Here is a 20,922-nt window from a genome sequence, read left to right on the forward strand (position 1 = left end):
TACTCTCAAGCTCTCTTTTAAGTCAATTTAATGTCAGCAGAAGATCTTCTTTTAAAATAAACACTGTTATTATATTATTCTAGGCTGGTTATAAATACCTTACTAGGAAATATGCCCTATTGAAATAAATTCCACCAGAACTCATTTAGGTATATTTCATGTGGTCACAAAATCTCATTGGTAGAGTTTAATTTGAAGGAGTTCTGGTTATTATGTTGGGGGAGTTTCAATATTAGGTAATGGAATTATATAATAATAAAATCCTAATATAATAACAATCTTACAGATGCCAACAACAGCCAAAATATGTAGAAAATAATTGCTGGGGTGTGTGCGTCCCAAAATAAATAAGCTTTGGACAAACTCACATTTATTTTGGGAATGTTTGAAGATAAAATAATATTGGAAAACCGTTCTGTGGTATATTCATCAAATTACAGGTTATGAAATTGCTCTGAATTCAGTAGGTGTGTTATTAAATCATCAAGTGCTAAGTGACACTGATTTGGAAGAAGCGATAAATTTATTTAGTAGGCACTAAGGTGACAATTGCTCATTACTGGGGAAAAACCTCTTCCTCCTTCAGTGCCAGAGTGGTCATATACAATAGCTATAATGATGCGCAGGCACATATGTTCTCTGTTCAGAGAGGAGATGCCATGCAAAACAGCATTATTCAGAAATGGACCACGTTGCAGGTTCTTTCAACCAAGTGCTCAAAAAGTGGAAAGGGAAGTACAAGGGGGTTTGTTTCAAAGTAGGACATGGTTATATCCCTTAAGTTTAGAGTTACCTAAAAAGGTGAGTTCTTCAAGCACTGCAATAAACATGATGATGATGAAGATGATCATGTTAGGTCACATGCCTTCTCCTTTTTTGATAGCATTATAACTCTTAAAGTAATAATTTTATAGCATTTTTGAATCTGATATGCATGGGGTTTTATTGCCATATTTCTTGGATTTTTATATATTTTTTTACAATCTGTTTGATAGAAACACTTTTTGTTAAGTTGTGGGTGAACATGTCAGACGACACAGCGATTCTTTAAACAGCTCTTCTTTATTCAGATGCCAGAACAGAACTAGGCTGAGGAGCTCAGTCAGCCTGCTTATATAGAGCTCCAGAACAATGCAACTGTTGCCATTTTCTAAAACTATCCAATCACTGAACATCACTTTTCGATCCTTCATTTGGATACAAAACTATCCAATCACTGAACGTCACTTTTCGATCCTTCATTTGCATAACTATCTACAGTATCCCCCTGCTGGCCCAGGGTGAGAACTTCAGTACATAACACTTTTCATGTATTTTTATGTTTTGTAAATAAAACATAGGCTCCCCCCCAAGAAAAAACCTCTGTATGAAACCTCAATAGCCCTCTCACAGTTCATTAATTCTTAGCATCACGTAATCCAGAATTTTTTGTTACTCCAAAGTGCATTGATCAGAATACCCAAAATATCTTAAGTGGGTTGTATAAGGCCAAAACTGATTTTATAGATCTAATTCAGATAGTATAAAGTAGTGTACTTTAATCCGAATCATTCATCTGCACTAGAGCAGGTGTCAGGAAGCTGGCTTCTTTAAATAAACCCTAGTTAAAACTGACCATAGTTTAGGGTTTGCATGATGATATAAACTGGTTACTGCTAATTGAAATGTGAACTTAGTGGAAGAGGAGATGGGATGGGAAGCAGGTGAGCTTCAGGCTAGCTGCATTTTGTCATCAGCACAAATTGAAGGTTTTTTTGTTTGCTGTAGATAGTGACCTTTCAGACATTCTGCTTTGTTCATGGGAAAAGGGCACTGTCTGGGTTTTTTGTGCCTGCTCTTTCTAAACGCTTCAGTTAATATCCTCTGAGTGAGCAGAAAGGCATTATAAATTATTCTTTTGTTTCTCAAGGGAAATCTGTTCTAACAGTTGGCAATGAATTTTTCATATTTGTAGGGTTTCCGGCTGTTTTCGTAGTGGCCTGGGGAGTGGTCCGAGCAACCGTGGCAGATGCAAGGTAAGGGAACACTGTCAAGAGAGTTTACTTGAGCTTTCCTCTTTTTTAATCGATGGATGACTGGCACTCTGCCATTCAAGTTCTGCATATATTTTGAGTATACACTGACACAGAACAGAAGGTAGCGGTTTGAAGAAAATATATCTGCAATGCACCCGTCTGAGATGGTTAATGGAAAATGTGCTCAAGGTCCCTGTTGAGACCAGGCCTCCCACATTGCCTCCATTTATAAAAGTTTTAAACAGGCAAGTATTTTGTAATGTTATTTATTTCGTTCAATTTATTCACTGCTTGATTGTAAAAGAGTGTGTGTGAGAGAAAAAAACTATCGAAGCGGTTTACGAGAGTGGTTTGGGCAACCCACTGACAAGATAAGTGGCATATAAATGTCAAAATTATTATTATTACATATATGTTCTATTGTAAACTGTCCATATTTGATGTTGGCTCATGTATCAGTGTGAACTACCCTGGAATCATTTGGCAAAGGGTAAAGGGACCCCTGACCATTAGGTCCAGTCGCGGACAACTCTGGGGTTGCGGCACTCATCTTGCTTTATTGGCTGAGGGAGCAGGCAGACAGCTTCCGGGTCATGTGGCCAGCATGACTAAGCCACTTCTGGCGAACCAGAGCAGCGCACGGAAACGCCATTTACCTTCCCGCTGGAGTGGTACCTATTTATCTACTTGCACTTTGACGTGCTTTCAAACTGCTGACAACTACGTAATTGCTATAACTTTTTTGTTAATTCTGATCCCTTCAAAAACTGAACTGCAGGTAGCTACGGAGAACAATGGCACTATAAAACAAATTTATAGTAATTTTACTAAAAAAAAATTCAATCTGGATTTTTGAAAACTGTAGCCCAGTTTTTTAAATTTAGTTCTTCCCCTGTTCTGTTCTGAACATTGAAAGGGGAAGGGGCTCCTTCACCTTTCACGGTTGTGTCAGAGTGAACTTCAGGCAGGCTTGGCTTGCCTTTCAAGACACAGAGGCTGAAATTCCCTCTTCTGTTAAGGTTGCAAAAGCCCTCCTCTTTTGCATCTGGAACACTCTATTTAAAGGTCACAACAATATCTATACATGTTTATCTCATTTGGAGCAGTGAGATATATTTCACTTATTGCAGACTGGTTTCTTTCCAACCCCTCAGACAGATCTTTGAGCAGCGGTGCTTTCTGAATGCTCTTGGCTTCAGTTGCCTCGACTGGGGGCTTATCCAAACTTCCTCTTCCCTGGCTGCTTTCCCCCTCGGGAAAACTGCTCTTTGGCGAGGTTTCCATGGATTCTCCAGATCATATAAATCTTTAGTCTCTTTCACCTGTTGAGGTTTAAACTAAATGCTGTTTGCTTAAAAAGAAATGTTTCAGGCTTTTAAATAGCTCTGAAATTTTCAGCTACCACAAGCCAGCGGGCACAAAATACACTCAGTGCAGGCGCGTTGCAGGCCTGCTGTATTTGTTCTCTCTCCTTCTGTGAAAGAGAAGGGCACGATCACACATGAGTTGTTCTTCTAGGGCACAGCTGGTATACGTAAAAGAAACTACAGTGGTACCTTGGTTCTCAAACTTAATCTGTTCTGGAAGTCCATTCCAAAACCAAGGCGTGCTTTCCCATAGAAAGTAATACAGTGGTGCCTCGCAAGTCGAAAATAATCCGTTCCGCGAGTCTCTTCCTCTAGCGGTTTTTTCGTCTTGCGAAGCATCCCTATTAGCGGCTTAGCGGATTAGCGCTATTAGCGGCTTAGCGGCTATTAGTGGCTTAGCGGCTAAGCGGCTTAGCGGCTTAGAAAAGGGGGGGGGGGAGGGAAAAAACTCGCAAGACTCGCAAGACGTTTTCGTCTTGCGAAGCAAGCCCATAGGGAAATTCGTCTTGCGAAGCGCCTCGAAAAACGGAAAACCCTTTCGTCTAGCGGGTTTTTCGTCTTGCGAGGCATTCGTCTTGCGGGGCACCACTGTAATAATAATAATATTTTTTTGTTATTATAAAATAATAATAATAAATAATAATAATATGTTTTTTGCCCTCCCCAGCCAAGGCTGGGCTCAGAGTGGCTTACAAGCAATAATAAAAACAAGATGAATGATTACAACTTAAAAACAAAAATAAAATACAACATTAAAATAATGGAACATTAAAATATTAAAATGTAGCCTCATCGCAGGAGGAGAAGGAAAAGAAAAAAGAAAGAGAGGGAGGGAGGGAATCAAACTGGCTCCAAGCCAAAGGCCAGGCGGAACAACTCTGTCTTACAGGCCCTGCGGAAAGAAATCAGATCCTGCAGAGCCCTGGTCTCATGAGACAGAGCGTTCCACCAGGTGGGAGCCAGAGTTGAAAAGGCCCTGGCTCTGGTTGAGGCTAAGCTGACTTCCTTAGGGCCCAGGACCTCTAGGGTGTTGTTATTTATGGACCTTGAGGCTCTCCGTGGGGCATACCAGGAGAGGCGGTCCCGTAGGTACGAGGGTCCTAGGCCGTGAAGGGCTTTAAAGGTCAAAAGCAGCACCTTAAATATGACCCTGTACTCCACCGGGAGCCAGTGTAGCTTGAAAAGCACTGGGTGAATATGCTCCCATGGCAGAGACCCCGTGAGGAGCCTCGCTGCAGCATTCTGTACCCGCTGGAATTTCTGGGACAGCTTCAAGGGCAGCCCCGTGTAGAGCGAATTACAGTAGTCAAGCCTGGAGATGACCGTCGCATGGATCACTGTGGCCAGGTCGGGGCGGGAAAGGTAAGGGACCAACTGCTTGATGCGGCGAAGGTGGAAAAATGTCGCCTTGGCTGTTGCTGTAACTTGCGCCTCCATGGAAAGGGAGGCGTCAAGGATTACACCCAAACTCTTAACGGAAGGCAATAGCACTAATTGGGCCCCCGCAAGAGAAGGGAGTTGGTCCCTCATCCCCATGCCATCCTGACCTAGCCATAGGACCTCTGTCTTTGAAGGATTTAGTTTCAATCAGCTCCAACGAAACCATCCAGCTACAGCTTCCAAGCATCTGGTCAGTGTGTTCGGGGCCAAGTTGGTGTGGCCATCCATCAGCAGATAGAGCTGAGTGTCATCAGCATATTGGTGACAGCCCAGCCCAAAGCTCCGGATAATCTGGGCAAGGGGGCGCATAAAGATGTTAAAAAGCATCGGGGAGAGAATTGCGCCCTGCGGGACTCCACACACTTAGCTTTAAAGCCCTAACCAGCCAACATCTTCCATATCTCATAAAGCTTCTTCTCCATTTATTTGTGGTTAGTCTTTAGAGAAGGTCGTCAGGGCCTTCTCTGCTGTGGCACCTACCCTTTGGAACACCCACCTCCAGATCATTAAATTTGCTCCTTCCTCGGGCAGTTTCAACCACAGGTGAAAACTTTAATTTGCTAAGGCGATTGCCAGAGCTTGGCAAGAGAGCAGGTTTCAGTCTTTTGCCTCTGTATTTGATTTTACAGGGCTGGTTCTAGTATGCCATTATTGGACCTTAATGTGTGGAGCTGGCTGCCATTTGCAGCCTGGAGCTGTAAGCGCTTTCTAGCCTTGTGATCTCCATTTGCAAACACTGGAGGTGGGTGTGAGTAAGAATGTTCTCAAAGAGGCTTGCCCATCTTTGATTGGGCTATTTTAATGATTCAGTAAGCAGGAGGCTCTCCTTTCTGAGCACATGCACTCTCAAACACCCACACCATCCCTAAAAAAAGCCCAGTTCTATTTGTTCAGCCTTTTGCTACAGGTGCTACAGGATTGGGTTAAAACAAAAGTTCTGTTTTCAGCTGCAAAAATGCCTCTTCTCTGCTCCACTAAGCACTTGGAGAATGCCAGCATTTCAATGGGGAAGTGATCCAGTGGGATCCCTGGGCCAGCCAACCGATGCTGCCCCTCTGTATATGACAGTCAAATTTGCCACAATGGCTGGAAGTCACCCAGGGGTTTTGCAGCAAATGATTTTAAAAGAGAACTTTCTTTTAGCATTTTTCACATTTGAACAGAAATGACTTTTTGAGTCAGGGATTCGTTTCCTGTCAATATGAGACCCTATTGTATGTTCTGCGCTCCTGTGCTATACTGAAAATCTGGAATGGGGAGCCTGTAGCTGTTAAGTTGTGGGTGAACATATCAGACGACACAGCAATTCTTCGAACAGCTCTTGTTTATTCACAGGCCAGAACAGAACTGAACTGAAGGGTTCAGCCAGCCTGCTTATATAGAGCTCCACTAGAACGCAACAGTAACCATTTTCTGTAACTATCCAATCACTGAACGTCACTTTCAATCCCTTATTTGCATATGTGGACCTGACTGAAAACTCTTCGATCCTTCATTTGCATAACTATCTACAGTATCCCCCTGCTGGCCCAGGATGAGAACTTCAGTACATAACAGTAGCCATTCAGATATTGGACTCCACCTCCCATCTTCCCCAAACAGCATGTCCAGTGGCCAGGGATTGTGGGAATTGTAGTCTGATAACATCTAGGGTTTCAGGCTCCCCATTTCTGTCCTAGGGGCAGATCTTCAAAGCAGTCTCGTAGCTGAGAAATGGGGGTGTTTCTTTTTGCTAGGGTACTGCTTTGAAGACATGATCCCAGGAAAAATTAAATTGGAAGTAAAAGCTTGCTTTTGGACGAGATCCCTTGCAGGGAGCAGGCCTCAGTTTATTTGGGGACATCTTTGTGAAGGAAGGACCAGCCCGGAAATCTTTTCCACCTTGGGTTTTGCTCTACAAGCTTGTGATATTTGTATCTGCTTCTTGGTTGCCAAACTCCTGAACCTTGCTTCTAGGCCTGCTGCCTTCTTTGCTATAACTTCAGGACAAGGCAAATACCTCATTTTAAAGGCTTGTAAACACTGACAACCTTTGAAATTATTCTGCCAACCTTTGAAATTATTTTAAGCTGCTGTTTTGTTTGTCTCTTTTATGTATTACAAAACAAAGAAACAAACTATCTAATGAGCTGTCCTGGGAATGCTGACCAGTCATTGAAAGGCAGGACATAAATGTTTGAAATATAAAAATAAAACAAAAAACCCAACACAATAAATTGAATGTGGTATTTAGGCTCAGAAGACTATGATTAAGCCTAGTTCTCACGAAAAAGGTGGTGTGAGCAGCATGTTCCTGGGCTTTATTGCTTTATAATTCAAGTGGTTCATTTATGTCCCCCCCCCCTTCTATCCTGAAGTAGCATAGTCAGAGTGGGGGGCCATTTACACCATCATTTTGCTGTTTCCAAGAACTGGGCCTCATCTTCATAATCTTTAGCTCTTGAATGGGTTGCCTTGAATTGTAATAAGAGTAGCAATTTCCACCCTGCGTGATACTCATTTGTTACTTCTCCCCAAAATCTGCATTTGTTTCTTAACAGTGAAGAACCTTAAAACCTTAAAGCCAATTTTTTAAAAAAGCCTGAAATGCTTATTCTGTGCATCCTCCATAATTAATAGAGCCTTACACAACTATGGAAAGAATATACTGTTTGACCACTTATTCTTGCTCTGTTGATTGATGTAGAAATGTTCTTGATTTCGCAGGTGCTGGGAACTCAGTGCTGGAGACATAAAATGGATTTACCAAGCTCCAGTTTTAGTAGCGATTGCGGTAGGATTATCCATATGTATTTATTTTTAGTGAACATTGAAAATAGCCTCTGTCTATCCGTAATTGATGGAAGTAGTTCAGGAGTGATGTAAACAACCAGTACAAAGAAGAGATAGGGAGCCAAGCAATTTCTGCATCTTCCTATGATATTTACTGACTAAGAGGGTTCAGTGGGGGGGGGATGACATCCCACCATCCCAGGGTCCTGATGAGGGAAGACTCATTGAAATCCTTACTTTTCTTCCTTTTTGGTGTTGTTTCCTAAAGGGAACTTGAGAAAGGTTTATTTAAGTCATTGCTCTAGAAGTTACACGGGTGGCGGTGGGGAAAACAGGAAGAGATTTCTCCTGGTTCACTACACCGCCATGGCCAGCAAAAGCTTCATCTGCTGATCTCTGCCCTGCTATGGTCAATAGCAATACTAACAAGGGCAATGGAAACAGGCTGGGCCAGCCTGAATGGCCGCTTGCTTGAGGCACTCTGTGGTCTGTTTTGGCAGGACTGAGCTGCAGGTCTATTACTATCTGATTGCAGGATATTTGTAGCTTGGATTATGTTGGCCCTGACCTGCCATTTGCTTTTAGGCTACAATCTGGACTTGCATCCTAGACATAGCTGTCAACCATCCCTTATTTGGCGGGACAGTCCCTTATCCCAGCATGCCTTATCCCAGCATGCCTTGTGCCGATCAAATGGCCACATTGCGTGGGGACTTGCCTTTGCTCAACGCTTCCCAGCGGAGAGGTGACGGTGGTTTTCCTTGCTGCATCCCCTTTGCCGGGTTGCTGTGCTGTGGAAACCACCGCTTGAGGCTTCATTTGGCTGCTGGTTGGGCTTTCTGCCTTTGGCTCGGAGGGGCTCAGAAGTTGAACGTACCTGTGCTCAGAATCGGATGGATACGTCATCGACGGCCCACTCACCCTTGCCGGGGAAAAGGTCTGTCTGGAGCGGGGGCACATGGTGGAGGAAAAGAAAAGGAGCTGGTTGAGTACAATGGCGGACGGTGATCTCGTGGGAGGGGGGGCTTTTGGATTTGTTTTGGAGGCTCCTTTGATTGACTGTTATGGGGGAAAGGAAAGGAGCTGTTTGACTAAAATCCCTTATTTTGGCTGCTGATCCCTTATTTTCGAGGCTGCTGGTCCCTTATTTTCAAATCTGTAAGTTGACAGCTATGATCCTGGATTATTAATGGATGCCACCCAGGGAGCGTCCCTAACTGTTGGAGAGGCGTATTCTCACTCAGTGCTTTATTGAGTTTCTGTGCTGCTCATTCCAGTTTTCCAGTTCACACATTAGCCCATGGGCATGATGCCAAGTCAAGGGAAGTGGGGTGGACTGCGAAGAAACTGGGGAAGGTTAAGTGCAGTAATGTTGGGGACTTGGGCAGTTTGGAGCCTGGGCTTGTCAGCCTGGATTGGCTTAATGATGTAATCATCTCAACAGAAATGGAAACGAATGGAGAATCACGTCCTGGTCCTAAATTCCAGATGCCCTCAAAACCTTCCAGTTATCAGAGGCAGATTTAGGGCAGCACAGTCAGTTCCTCACACTGGGCGCCAAGCTGTTGGAGGGAGGTGCGCTGCAGGGCACCACAACTATGACTTAGTGCAGGTGTAAAATAGAAGGCATGGGGGGGGGGCAAATTTTGACCTTGCACAGGGCACCGCTGAAACTTGAAAGACCAAAGTCTGCCCCTGCTGTTATAGAGGCAAGCAGTTGATATCTCTAAAGGGATAGTGGGAATAATAACACACACCTGTAAACTGTTTACAGCTAAACTTTATTCTGTTCCTCAATACTGTACGGGCTCTGGCGACAAAAATTTGGGAGACAAATGCTGTTGGCTACGACGTAAGGAAGCAATATAGGTAAGCCTCTACTAAATTAAGTAGTGTCTTTGTTTTCTAGTTGCCCCCAGAGAGCTGAGGAACTGTCAGAATGTAATACTATTTCTGAATACATCAAGGGCTATAACATATTTCTTATGCTGAAAACATCCCCAGAGAAAATACTAGTTTTGCGAACTCCCCATATGAATAATTCACTTCTTCAATGTATATATTAATGTAACTTATATGCTAATTGATTTCATCATTCCCAGAGTCATCCAGCTCTAAGAATGGCTCTCAAGCATCACTTTTCATAATTTTAAATCAGATGCATATATATTTATATGAAGATTTTCAAGGATGAATTAGGAATATAATCAATATTTGTCAGCTGTTTACTTCTGATGTGAGGAAGATTTCAAGAAGGCTGAAAAAGGAGAGCTGTTTAAAAATCTGCTAGAAGCATTTTAAAAATAGAATACTTCTCCACTCATCTTAAGCATCTCAACCCTCCCTGAGCATAAACTCCTTAATGTGAGTGTTATTCTGGGCTGAAGTATTCAGCTCTGACCTTTCTTGGAGAGGGAGGGAATAGCTTCTATAGATACCTGTCACTTTTAGAGGTGGCGAGCCTTTCTTTTAACTGATGAAAACGGGATTTGCCAGAGGTTCAGGTGGTGGCTGAACTGCAACAAAAAGGCAGCCCTGCAGTGTCTGTAATTGAGAATGGCCCCATGGGAATGACGCTGCCTTGTTCTATATCATGGGGGCATTCTTGGTTGGTTGGTATTTTCAAAGATGGCTGCCTACAATGGCTGGTAAGACTTAAAGGCCGAAGTTTATTATAAGATGGTGGCCTTATTCAGGATGCCAGGATGCTCACATAGAAATCCAGCCTTAACTGAACCAGTATGGTATAGTTACCATGTGCCTGACTAGAAGTGGGAAGACTCGGGTTCAAATCTTCACTCAGCCATGAGGCTCACTGGGGTGGCCTCAAACCGTCTATCAGCCAAACCTCCCTCACAGGATTGCTGTGAGAGTAAAAGAGGGAGGAAGTATCAGGTATGCTGCTTTGTTTATTGGAGGGAAGGTGGAATATCAATGGAAGAAAAGAAAGGGGGGAACAAGAATGAAGCTAACCCATACTTGGACTCCTAATTTGGCATTGATCTCTTTAAAATGCACCCTGGGAGATTGCGATTCAAGTTAGCAAATGGACTTTGTGTCTCTGGGACCCCTCCCCCTTCAAACCTCCCTCTTCACCACTGTGCAAGTTCTCGTGAGCAACAACTCAAAGTGTATCCTTCTGTTTTCTCATTGAAGTAGCCATACTAATTGAGAGAGCCTACAATAACTGCAGAGACAGCTTCATCTGCAGTCATATTAGTTCTTATTTGGAAGGGAGAGCCAAGCAGAATGTAGTTTTTCTGTACTGCGCTGTAATAAGCTGTTGGTGTCTCTGGGAATGTACTGAGTTATTTCAGACCTCTTCTTCATACTAAAGATGATTGTTGAGAAGCAGAAAGGGAAGCAGAAGGAGGCAGGGAGAAATCAGCTTTGTTTCTGCAACACAAAAGAGAGATGAATGTATATCAGTGCAATTTTTCTAGAAAGAGGTGCAGGAGCTCAGCACGAACATCTCCCTTGTTTTCTTATAAAGGCAATGGCACCCACCTGAGAGGTGCTGGAACTGAGTTCTGGTGAAAAAAAAGCCTTGCTCTTTGTGGACGTGCTCTGTCAAGAACCAGTGAGTTTCTCTCAGCCTTCCCTGCGCACAGGCAGCAGGAAGGAAAGATGATCGCTGTAGATCATCAGGGCTTTGAGCTTCCAAGGATAGTGAGAGCCATTGTTGCTGATAGGATCTACAGGCGCCCAGTACTTAGGCCTCTGATCTCCAGAGCAGATAGAAGAATTGGTTCTAGGGACAGGGAACGTCTAAGGGGCTCTTGTCGGTTGTGCGTAATGAATTCTCATGCCTGTGACATTGTCCCGTCTGGCTGTAAATATAAGCCAGACAGAAACACAAGGAACGAAAAAGAAGCCCAAGGGCACCAAGAAATCCTCCAGTTTTCACAGGCAATGAAATTTCAGGTCCTATGGTCCTTGGGCAACTCCTACTGAATAAGATTGCATGTCTGCAATTCTGCTGAGAGTTAGGCTGATTATATCCTATTGTGCTCAAGGAGATTTAGGCAGCCTCAGGGATTGTAGGCTATGAGACTTTTCTGTGCAGCATCTAGCACTTTGTTGGAATGACTGATGGTGATAACGGCAACAACTTCTCTTCACTCTTCTAGAAAACTAGCCAAATCCACCTTGATCCTGGTCCTTGTCTTTGGTGTGCATTACTTTGTCTTCGTATGCCTGCCTCACACGTTCACTGGGCTGGGCTGGGAGATCCGGATGCACTGCGAACTCTTCTTCAACTCGTTCCAGGTGTGCTGATGTTGGTGCTTATAAGCCGTAACTGTTCACTTATGCTAACTGGAGAGGAGGTTGTGTCTGGGAGGCAGTAGATCCTTCACGGGCAGCTGAATGTGGCGAGAAGGTATTTGTCCAAGACTCTGGAACATGCAAGGGGACCTCTTGTACCTCCGAGGGCTGGAGAACTGGAACCATTTTGGGAGAGTGCCAAACTTAATTGGGACGTTTGTGCTTCTTTAAACCTAAATAGCAACTGCAGGAGGGGCTGAACAAGACTGGGACTGTGGAGAGGGAGCACCACCTCTCTTTCTTGCTGTGGTCCTAGTAAAAATTGCACCCCCCCCAAATCTGCTATTTGCATTTGGAAATAGCTATTTCCCTTCTGATGCAAATAGCAGCTTGCAGAAAGATTTCTGCCAAGACGGTGTTAGCCTTTCCCACTCCCACAGTCCCACACCTGCTTAAGGCCTCCTTGCCTGCAGCTGCTATTTACGTCTGCATCTTTACCTTTAAAGAAAGATGCATTTTAATTGCATCCATGCAATTAATCTTGTGCCTAGGTTAACTTTAAGAGTTTGCATTTGCTGTGTTCTTCCCCTCTCTCCTTGCAGGGTGAGCTCAGTATCTTTTACTATGCAGAAGGCAGGTGTAAATACCAATGATTCCAGCGCTGATTTAGTGACTGGTCTCTCTTTCTCTCTCCATGCCTGCCCCATCATCAGCCCTTCCCAGTTTAGGCTGGCTTGGTGGCTTCCTTCAGAAATGTTTTAAAGTTTCCCATAAATCGCTCATTTGCCACCATTCTAAAACAAGAAGTGCTACCTGTTGTTTTGGGGGTTTTTAATCGACATTTTATTGATTTTTCCCAATTATAAAACAATAAAATGATTTTAAAAAAGAAAAAGTGCTCCCCGTTGTAATAATGTTGCGCAAAACTGCTGCAGGAACTGGAGGAATATTTAGGCACCAGCCAATCAGTGCTGTGCAGAGCAGGGTTCTGCTGCAAACTCATGCAACCAGTTTTCACTGATTTTTTTTTGGGGGGGGGGGTTAGCTCCAGAGGTTGCTGGGCTTCAACTCCTGTCACCCTCACCCATTGGCCATGTTGGCTGGGGCAGATTCAAATAGGAGTCCAACAACCTCTGAAAGGCCACTGGGTCAGCACTTCTGCTGTAAATGCACCTTAAAATTTTAACAAATGCAGAAGAAGAAGACAAAATGAATATGAATCCAAACATTGCATCTTCTTTCTTCCTTCTCTTCGGCTCTCTGCTAAAGTGACACATGTTTAAAGCTATTATATAAACCCTGTGTTTGTTTCCTGTGTATCTGGTTTTTTTGTTTTTTGTTTTGTAAAGTGCTGAAAGGGCCAGCCTTTGATCATCCAAATTCAGCTGCAGCTGTATGTGTGCATTTGCAGCAAAGATGCGTAGTCCTTCAAAGTAGGTGCTGCAAAACTCTTCCGTTGTTTTCTTGTTTTCTTTGTGGATTGCCACCGGAAGGCCCTGTGAAGATCTACCCCTCTGATTCTGTTTGTCTCTTATAAAACCTGCTTCCTTTTCCCATCAGTCTGGGATTCTTTTGGTTTCTGGTGTTGGAGTGGCAACACCATGTAGAAATAGAGTAAGATCAATGCATTGCTTAAGTTTTTGTTTATTTAAGGCTCTTGCATACCTCTTTTCATGCGGCACACACATCATAATACATTTGATGTGCATGGCATGACTCAAAGAATCCTGGGAACTGCGGTATGCTAAGGATGCTAGGAATTGCTCCCCCAACCTCCCCACCCCCCAGCCCATTTCTGGAGGCACAGAGGGAGGAGAGGTGGGAAAGCAGAAGTCCTTGACTAGGGCTTCCGCTGATGGGATAACAACAACAACAACAACAACAACAACAACAACAACAATTTATTATTTATACTGCGCCCATCTGGCTGGGTTTCCCCAGCTACTCTGGGCGGCTTCCAATAAAACACTAAAATACAATAACCTATTAAACATTAAAAGCTTTCCTAAACACGGCTGCCTTCAGATGTCTTCTAAAAGTTTGGTAGTTACTTTTCTCTTTGACATTTGATGGGAGGGTGTTCCACAGGGCGGGCGCCACTACCGAGAAGGCCCTCTGCCTGGTTCCCTGTAACTTGGCCTCTCGCAGCGAGGGAACCGCCAGAAGGCCCTTGGTGCTGGACCTCAGTGTCCGGGTAGAACAATGGAGGTGGAGCCGCTCCTTCAGGTATACTGGACCGAGGCCATTTAGGGCTTTAAAGGTCATCACCAACACTTTGAATTGTGCTCGGAAACGTACTGGGAGCCAGTGTAGTTCTTTTAAGACCAGTGTTATGTGGTCTTGGTGGCCGCTCCCAGTCACCAGTCCAGCTGCCGCATTCTGGATTAGTTGTAGTTTCTGGGTCACCTTCAAAGGTAGCCCCACACAGACCGCATTGCAGTAGTCCAAGCGGGAGATAACTAGAGCAGGCACCACTCTGGCGAGACAGTCGGCGAGCAGGTAGGGTCTCAGCCTGCGTACCAGATGGAGCTGATAAACAGCTGCCCTGCAATTGACTCCTGCCCCATGCGTTTTAAATGCGCGGTCCAAATGCAGCCTCAGGTGAAACTCACAAAGCAGATCACTTGAGATTATTACAACAATAAGCATCAAGTTTTTTTAAAGTTACAATATAATAGAAGAGATGACTTGTTTGTATTTCCTGTGTTCCTGTATAGTTCTTGAATCAATAGCAGAAATCTACAGTCAGCGTTGGCAATTTGAAATTTCTCCCACAATCTATTTCGATAAATAGAATTGAATGCAGCAGAAAGATCAATGGGAGCTGCATAAAGTTTCTTCTTCTTTGTGTATTTCCTTACAATATGGTTCAGAGTGAAACATTGATCAGTCCTTTGAAGCCCGCTTGTTCTACATGAATAACGTTGCCATTTTGCATCCAGTCAGTTAACTGTTGAAGGAAATACTGTGCATATAGTTTGGAGAAGTCTAACCAGCTAAATGGCCAATAGTTTTGTGGCTCCTTCCTGTTCCCTTTCTTACAAATCACTAAAATGACTTTCATTGTCCACCCAGAGGGCATTTAGCCCCTCGTTCACAAATTTCAGTTCAGCTGCATCCATGTGAAATTCTTGCTTCAAAGTGGAGATGGTGAAATGACTGATATTCTTTAATTGTTCTTTGTTCTCCTGCAGGGTTTCTTTGTTTCCATCCTCTATTGCTACTGTAATGGAGAGGTAAGTCACTGGATGAATTGGGACAGGTGGCCTTCCTACCTGTGAAATGGGGTGGCCATGGCCTAGTCAGCAGGTGCATTTGGGACAGTGAACGAGATTTTAAGAAGTTGCTACCTGTTCCAAGCCACACACACACACACATTTTTAATAAAGCAGATGTTTAGGTATAAAGAAACACATAATTATGTGTGTGTGATTGAAATGACCTGTAAAGCATGAGAGAAAGACTGTGCGTGTTGCTTTGGATCCCAGCTTCTATTTATAATTTCGATTTCACTTCTTACAAAATGCTTCCAATGAGATTGCATTGGTTTTACTTCTAGAGCATGGCACTCTTGGGTTCTGTCTAAGAAAGTGCAGTTTGTTAAAAACCAGTAAGGACTCTCTCCAGCCATATCCCAACACAAGGTGGAGGCAGGAGAGAAAGCTTGTTTCCATTAGAAATGAGTGATAGGACCTCATTTGTAATTTACCACTCTTGTTGCACCTCATTACAGTGGTGCCTCGCAAGACGAAATTAATCCGTTCCGCGAGTCTCTTCGTCTAGCGGTTTTTTCGTCTTGCGAAGCAAGCCCATTGACGGCTTAGCGGATTAGCGCTATTAGCGCTATTAGCGGCTTTTAGCGGCTTAGCGGATAAGCAGATAAGTGGCTTAGCGGCTTAGAAAAATGGGGGGGGGGAGGAAAAAAAACCCGCAGGAACTCGCAAGACATTTTCGTCTTGCGAAGCAAGCCCATAGGAAATTCGTTTTGCGAAGCACCTCCAAACTGGAAAACCCTTTCGTCTAGCAGGTTTTCCATCTTGCGAGGCATTCGTCTTGCGGGGCACCACTGTAGTTGGTTTAATTAACTTACTGGCCTCTGGGCATTATTCTTCAGGTTTGCTAAGGGTGGGAAAGAAGGAGAGACAGAGAGATTTGAGTAATGACCATGACATATAAACACCTGAATAACCTTTTCTCTCTCAAATAGTTCTCACAAAGCGCAGCGCAATAATTAAATTTCATCTTTTTAGGTCATTGTTTTGTGCAGTGACTGGAACTAATATTTGATGTAGATAAGATCTCTCTATTTTTAAAAATGTTTCTAGACCTCATGGTGTTAGAAATAAGAGCTAAATAAATAAATAACCAGCTCTTGTTGTTTCAGCAGAGCTTCTGTGTCTGGTGAGGCTCTCTGTCCTTCTGTTGCATAGTTTTTAAAATATACTGTATATACCTCCAAAACATATATCATTGTGCTCTCCTACCCACTCACCACAGCTTCCACTTGCCCCTTAATGATTCTGCTGAAGAGTAGTTTAATTTGGCACTCCAAGCAAATATTAACTGAATGAATGTTTCAGTTTATTATTACTAATGCAACTGGACGTAGTTGCAGTTGTTATGGTGAGCTGTATGTTTGTTCCTATATTCAAAATTATTTTTTAAAGAAGAAGAAGACGACAACAATGACATTGGCCTAACACTCTTCCTTTGCGTTTTGATCTGGCCATTTCCTTCCCCTCTAGGTGCAGGCTGAGATCAAGAAGACCTGGGCTAGGTGGAACCTGGCTGTGGACTGGGAGAGGGCGGCTCCTTGTGGGAGCTATCGCTACGGCTCTGTCCACACGAACATGATGCACAGCACCAGCAGCCAGTCTCAGATGGCGGCCAGTTCCCGTATGGTAGTGATTTCCACCAGGGCTGGAAAAAACGTCACCTGGCAGAACGACACCCAGATAACTTTGCCCGGGTATGTTAGGAGCAACTCTGAACAGGACTGTGTGCACCGGTGGACTCATGAAGAGGCTGAAAAAGAGAAAGAGGAGGAGGAGAAAAAGCTGGATGCTTTTTCTCTCAAGGAGCCCTTTATGCTTCAGGGCCATTGCGCAGGCTCCCTTAATGAGGAGGTGACAGAGAGCAGGGCTGAAGTAGAGGCAGCACTTTAGCAAGCCAGAGAGGCATGAAAGAGAGGCCGGGAATTAAAAATAATAATGGGCAGGCCCATCTTCTCCTACTCAAGTAACTAAGCTCTGCATCAGAGCCCACCATCTTGGCTCATCTTCATCAAAAGCTTCCTCAGACACAGCTCATGTCATGTGCTGACCCAGATCTGTGTAGCCCACTGTCATCGACGGGCTCTTCACTGTCTCAGGCCGAAGTTTCTCTCAAAGCTGCAACCAGGGCTTCCTCACCATAGAGAGCATGGGGTTTTCTGCATGCAAAGCACATCTTCTACTGAGCTCTTGATGACCCAGGAGCCTCACAAGCATTTCTGCACTGCATGATGTCCCTGTGTTAGCAGGAGGTTTTCCCTGCCTTAAAAACATCAAGGGCACCAGTGAAGTCGAAATTCAGTGGAGTTTAGGCAGAAGAGAATTATTTTGATTAATGGAAGCTTCACACACCATTCACACACGCAAACCTATATATGAAGTCCAAATAATACAAAATCACAGGCATCATACCTATCCCCACTAATGAGGCCAGAAGTCCTTGCCTATCAGATATGTTGCAGCAAAGCCAAACTCATGTTCACATCCCTTCCAAGATGTAATAAATGTCACCACTGAGTCAAAGATGTGTGCGACCATAACGTTCCCCCATGTGCATTTCCTCTCATGGTTATGAATCTGGTTGATCTCCCCACCCCCTCAAATGTTTGTTTATTTGTGATAATTGTAGGCTGCCTTTTAGGGCACTTGGCCTCACATGGCAGATTCCATGAAAAGGAAAATACAATACACAAGTCAAAAATACAAACAACATATCAACCACCATTAAAACAATAACATATAGTAAGCATGAAAGATGACCACAGCTTTACAAATTACAATATCAGACCAGCATAATATCATTAAATCTACAGTGGTGCCCTGCAAGACGAATGCCTCGCAAGACGAAAAACCCGCTAGACGAAAGGGTTTTCCGTTTTTCAAGGTGCTTCGCAAGACGAATTTCCCTATGGGCTTGCTTCGCAAGACGAAAACGTCTTGCGAGTTTCCCCCCCTTTTTCCCCTTTTTCTAAGCTGCTAAGCCGCTAATAGCTGCTAAGCCGCTAATAGCGCTAAGCTGCTAAGCCGCTAATAGGGATGCTTCGCAAGACGAAAAAACCGCTAGACGAAGAGACTCGCGGAACGGATTATTTTCGTCTTGTGAGGCACCACTGTACTTAAATGCTACCATTTCAATCCCAGCATGTTTCTAGGGAAAGGCGATTCAGAATAGGTCGGTCTTTAGAACTCACTTCCAGCCCAAAAGAAGGGAGGAGGCGATCACACGTGTCACACCCAGAAAAGACTTCCGCCATTATGGGGCTACAAACAAAAAGCCCCCGTCTCTCATGAAAGCCAGATAAATCTCAGTCATGGACATGTGTGAATGGCCTCTGGTGCTAATCTGAAAGCACAGGCAAATTGATGAGAGGGAAGCTGGCCTTTCAAATAACCTGATCCAAAACCATTAGGGCTTTGGAGAGCCATAGCTGTATCTTAAATAAGAGCATAATGAGAGTCCTGCTGGATCTGTCCAAAGGCCCAAATTCTCCTGTTCTTCTAGTGGCTGACCAGGTGCCTATTGGAGTCTGCAAGCAGCACTTTCTCCATTTTGTTGCCGAGCAACTGGTATTTGGAGACCACTGCCTGCAGTCTGGGAGGTAATACACAGCCTTCATGGCTAGCAGCTGTCGATAGCCTTATGCACTGTTAACTTTTCATGGTGAATGCCATAGCTTATGTGCTGTGTGGAAGGGGGAAAAAACCATTTGGCCTCTGCATCTCCCATTATTCAACCACATTGAGGAATTTGCCTTTTCCTTTCTTTCTTTTTTACAATTTTTTTAATTGATTTTTGCAGTTTACATTTGTGTTCAAATCATAATCATAAAGGATTCCCTGATTCATTGGACTTTCCTCTGCCCCTCCGTGGGTCCCATTGACATTCCTTTTTCAACTGCATCTTATAAGATTCTCCATTTTCTTAAAATTCCCCATTCCCCCATAGTTCTTGTTACATTACAAGTATTGTTATAGTCCTGCCAAAGTTTTTAGTTGCTTACAGTGTTGTCAGAGCTGCCTCTAGGTCCCAGCTCACAGAGGACCAACGCCAGGCTGATGTTATGTACAAAAGTCTTTATTGAAGTTTAATTTCCATTTCAAAGCCAGAGCGTGCAGCCCTACGTCTAGATTCTAGATCGGCGAAGTCCCGTCTGAGTCTCCGCCCCTTCCACACCAGTTTAAGATCCTAGCCCTGCTCCACCTCCTGCGCTGCTCTCTTCTCCTCTGGGTCCTCCTGCCCTCTGGGGCATTGCCCTTTCTGGACTCTTCCGACGCTGAGTCGCTTAGCTCCTCCCCCTGCCTCCGGCGTGCTTTAGGACCCGGTTCCCAATCCTCACTCTCTGCTGTCCCGCGCTCCTGTACATTTGAACTTGCTTCTCGCGCCAACCCAGTGACCTTTCTCCTAACCGTTACACTACTTCTATCACTGCTTCCCTCTTCCGTGACACTGGCCGGATCTGACCTCCCTTCCGTTGTCCGACTCTCCGAGGGAGGCGTGGTAGGCTCTGCCTCGTCTCCTCTCCCTGGTGGGGAAAGCACTGGCCCCGATGCCTGGGACTCTTCCCCACCACTCTGCTCTGGTGGGGAAGCTGGTCCTGATTTCCAACTACTGCTCTGGGAGTCCCTGCTGCCCCCTTGCTCCTGGGGTGTTCCCCTTGGGACCCCCCTGCCCCTGGCCACTGGCGCTCCCTTCTGTGAATCTTCCGATTCGCTGGAGAGGCTCATGGAATCCCTCGGACCACTGTCCCCTCCTACGCTCCCTTCGGATTCCTCCCCCTCGCTCTCCATCTCCCATCTTCCCTGTGCCTCAGCTCCTGAGCCCCTGACAAGTGTTTTCCAAGGTAACTTTTAATTTTTTCCCCCATTCCTTATTAAAATTTCTGTCTTCTTGATTTCTGATCTTCCCGGTCATTTTTCCCATTTCGGTGTAATCCATCATTTTTACCAGCCATTCATCTCTGGACGGGACTTTTGTCTTCTTTCCATCTCCGAGCCAAAAGTATCCACACTGCTGTCATCACATACTTAAATAGTCTTTTTTTGCTCCTTTGGTTTTTCAGCACCAAAAACGCCCAATAGAAAAGCTTCTGGTTTTCCCACAAAGGTTATTTTAAACATTTTTTTCAACTCATTATATATCATTTCCCAGATTGCTTTTGTTATTTTGCATGCCCGCTACATATGGTGGAACGTGCCTGGAATTTTCCACAGCTGCCACAGTTCAACGTTTTTCTTGTCTTATCCACCACTTGTCCTTTCCTGGGACCCCTTGCCTTCAGAGCAGGTGCTTCAGCCTAGAACTACAGCCCAGAATAGCCAATCAGAACACAGAAACCAACCTTATAGCAAGCCTGACGGTTGATTCATCTAGCATCACCTTTCCAGGGTTTCAGACAGGAGTTTGTCCCAGGCCTATTTGGAGATGTCAGGACTTGAGTAAGGAGCTTTATCCATGCAGGACGTTTGCTTTTTCCACTGAGCTACAGTCCTCATACTAAGAACAAAGTACAAAGCTTTCTTGGAAAAGTATGATGAGGATTCGACTTTGATCTGCAGTGGAGAAACTTGAAAATACATTATCTCTCCCCCTCGGCTCATTTTTAAAATGTTATTTAAAATTTAAAAAATGTGAAAGCATCAGCTTGGAAAAAAGAGGCAAAAGAAAAGTGTAAAAGACCACAGTTCATCAGATAAAATACACATAAGACAACAGCAACTGGAGGGAAAACAACATTGTTGAAAAAGCAGAACGTAAATGATAGGGAAATACAAGCTTGGACTCACATTGTT

At 44.2% G+C, this 20,922-nt stretch overlaps 1 protein-coding gene across 1 annotated transcript in view; it reads left to right on the forward strand.

Annotated features, from left to right (window-relative positions):
• Window positions 1–17,637, forward strand: part of PTH2R (parathyroid hormone 2 receptor) — a 34,757-nt gene extending 17,120 nt beyond the window's left edge. Inside the window, exons 8-13 of the mRNA XM_081850390.1 lie at window positions 1,955–2,015; window positions 7,529–7,595; window positions 9,369–9,463; window positions 11,725–11,863; window positions 15,055–15,096; window positions 16,606–17,637. Of these exons, the coding sequence (XP_081706516.1) occupies window positions 1,955–2,015; window positions 7,529–7,595; window positions 9,369–9,463; window positions 11,725–11,863; window positions 15,055–15,096; window positions 16,606–17,025 (824 nt within the window). The 3' untranslated portion in view covers window positions 17,026–17,637. The remainder of the gene's footprint in view (window positions 1–1,954; window positions 2,016–7,528; window positions 7,596–9,368; window positions 9,464–11,724; window positions 11,864–15,054; window positions 15,097–16,605) is intronic.
• The last annotated feature ends 3,285 nt before the right edge of the window (window positions 17,638–20,922 follow it).

The sequence above is a fragment of the Podarcis erhardii genome, assembly GCF_964252035.2.
Source record: "Podarcis erhardii genome assembly, chromosome: 1".
NCBI lineage: Eukaryota > Metazoa > Chordata > Lepidosauria > Squamata > Lacertidae > Podarcis > Podarcis erhardii.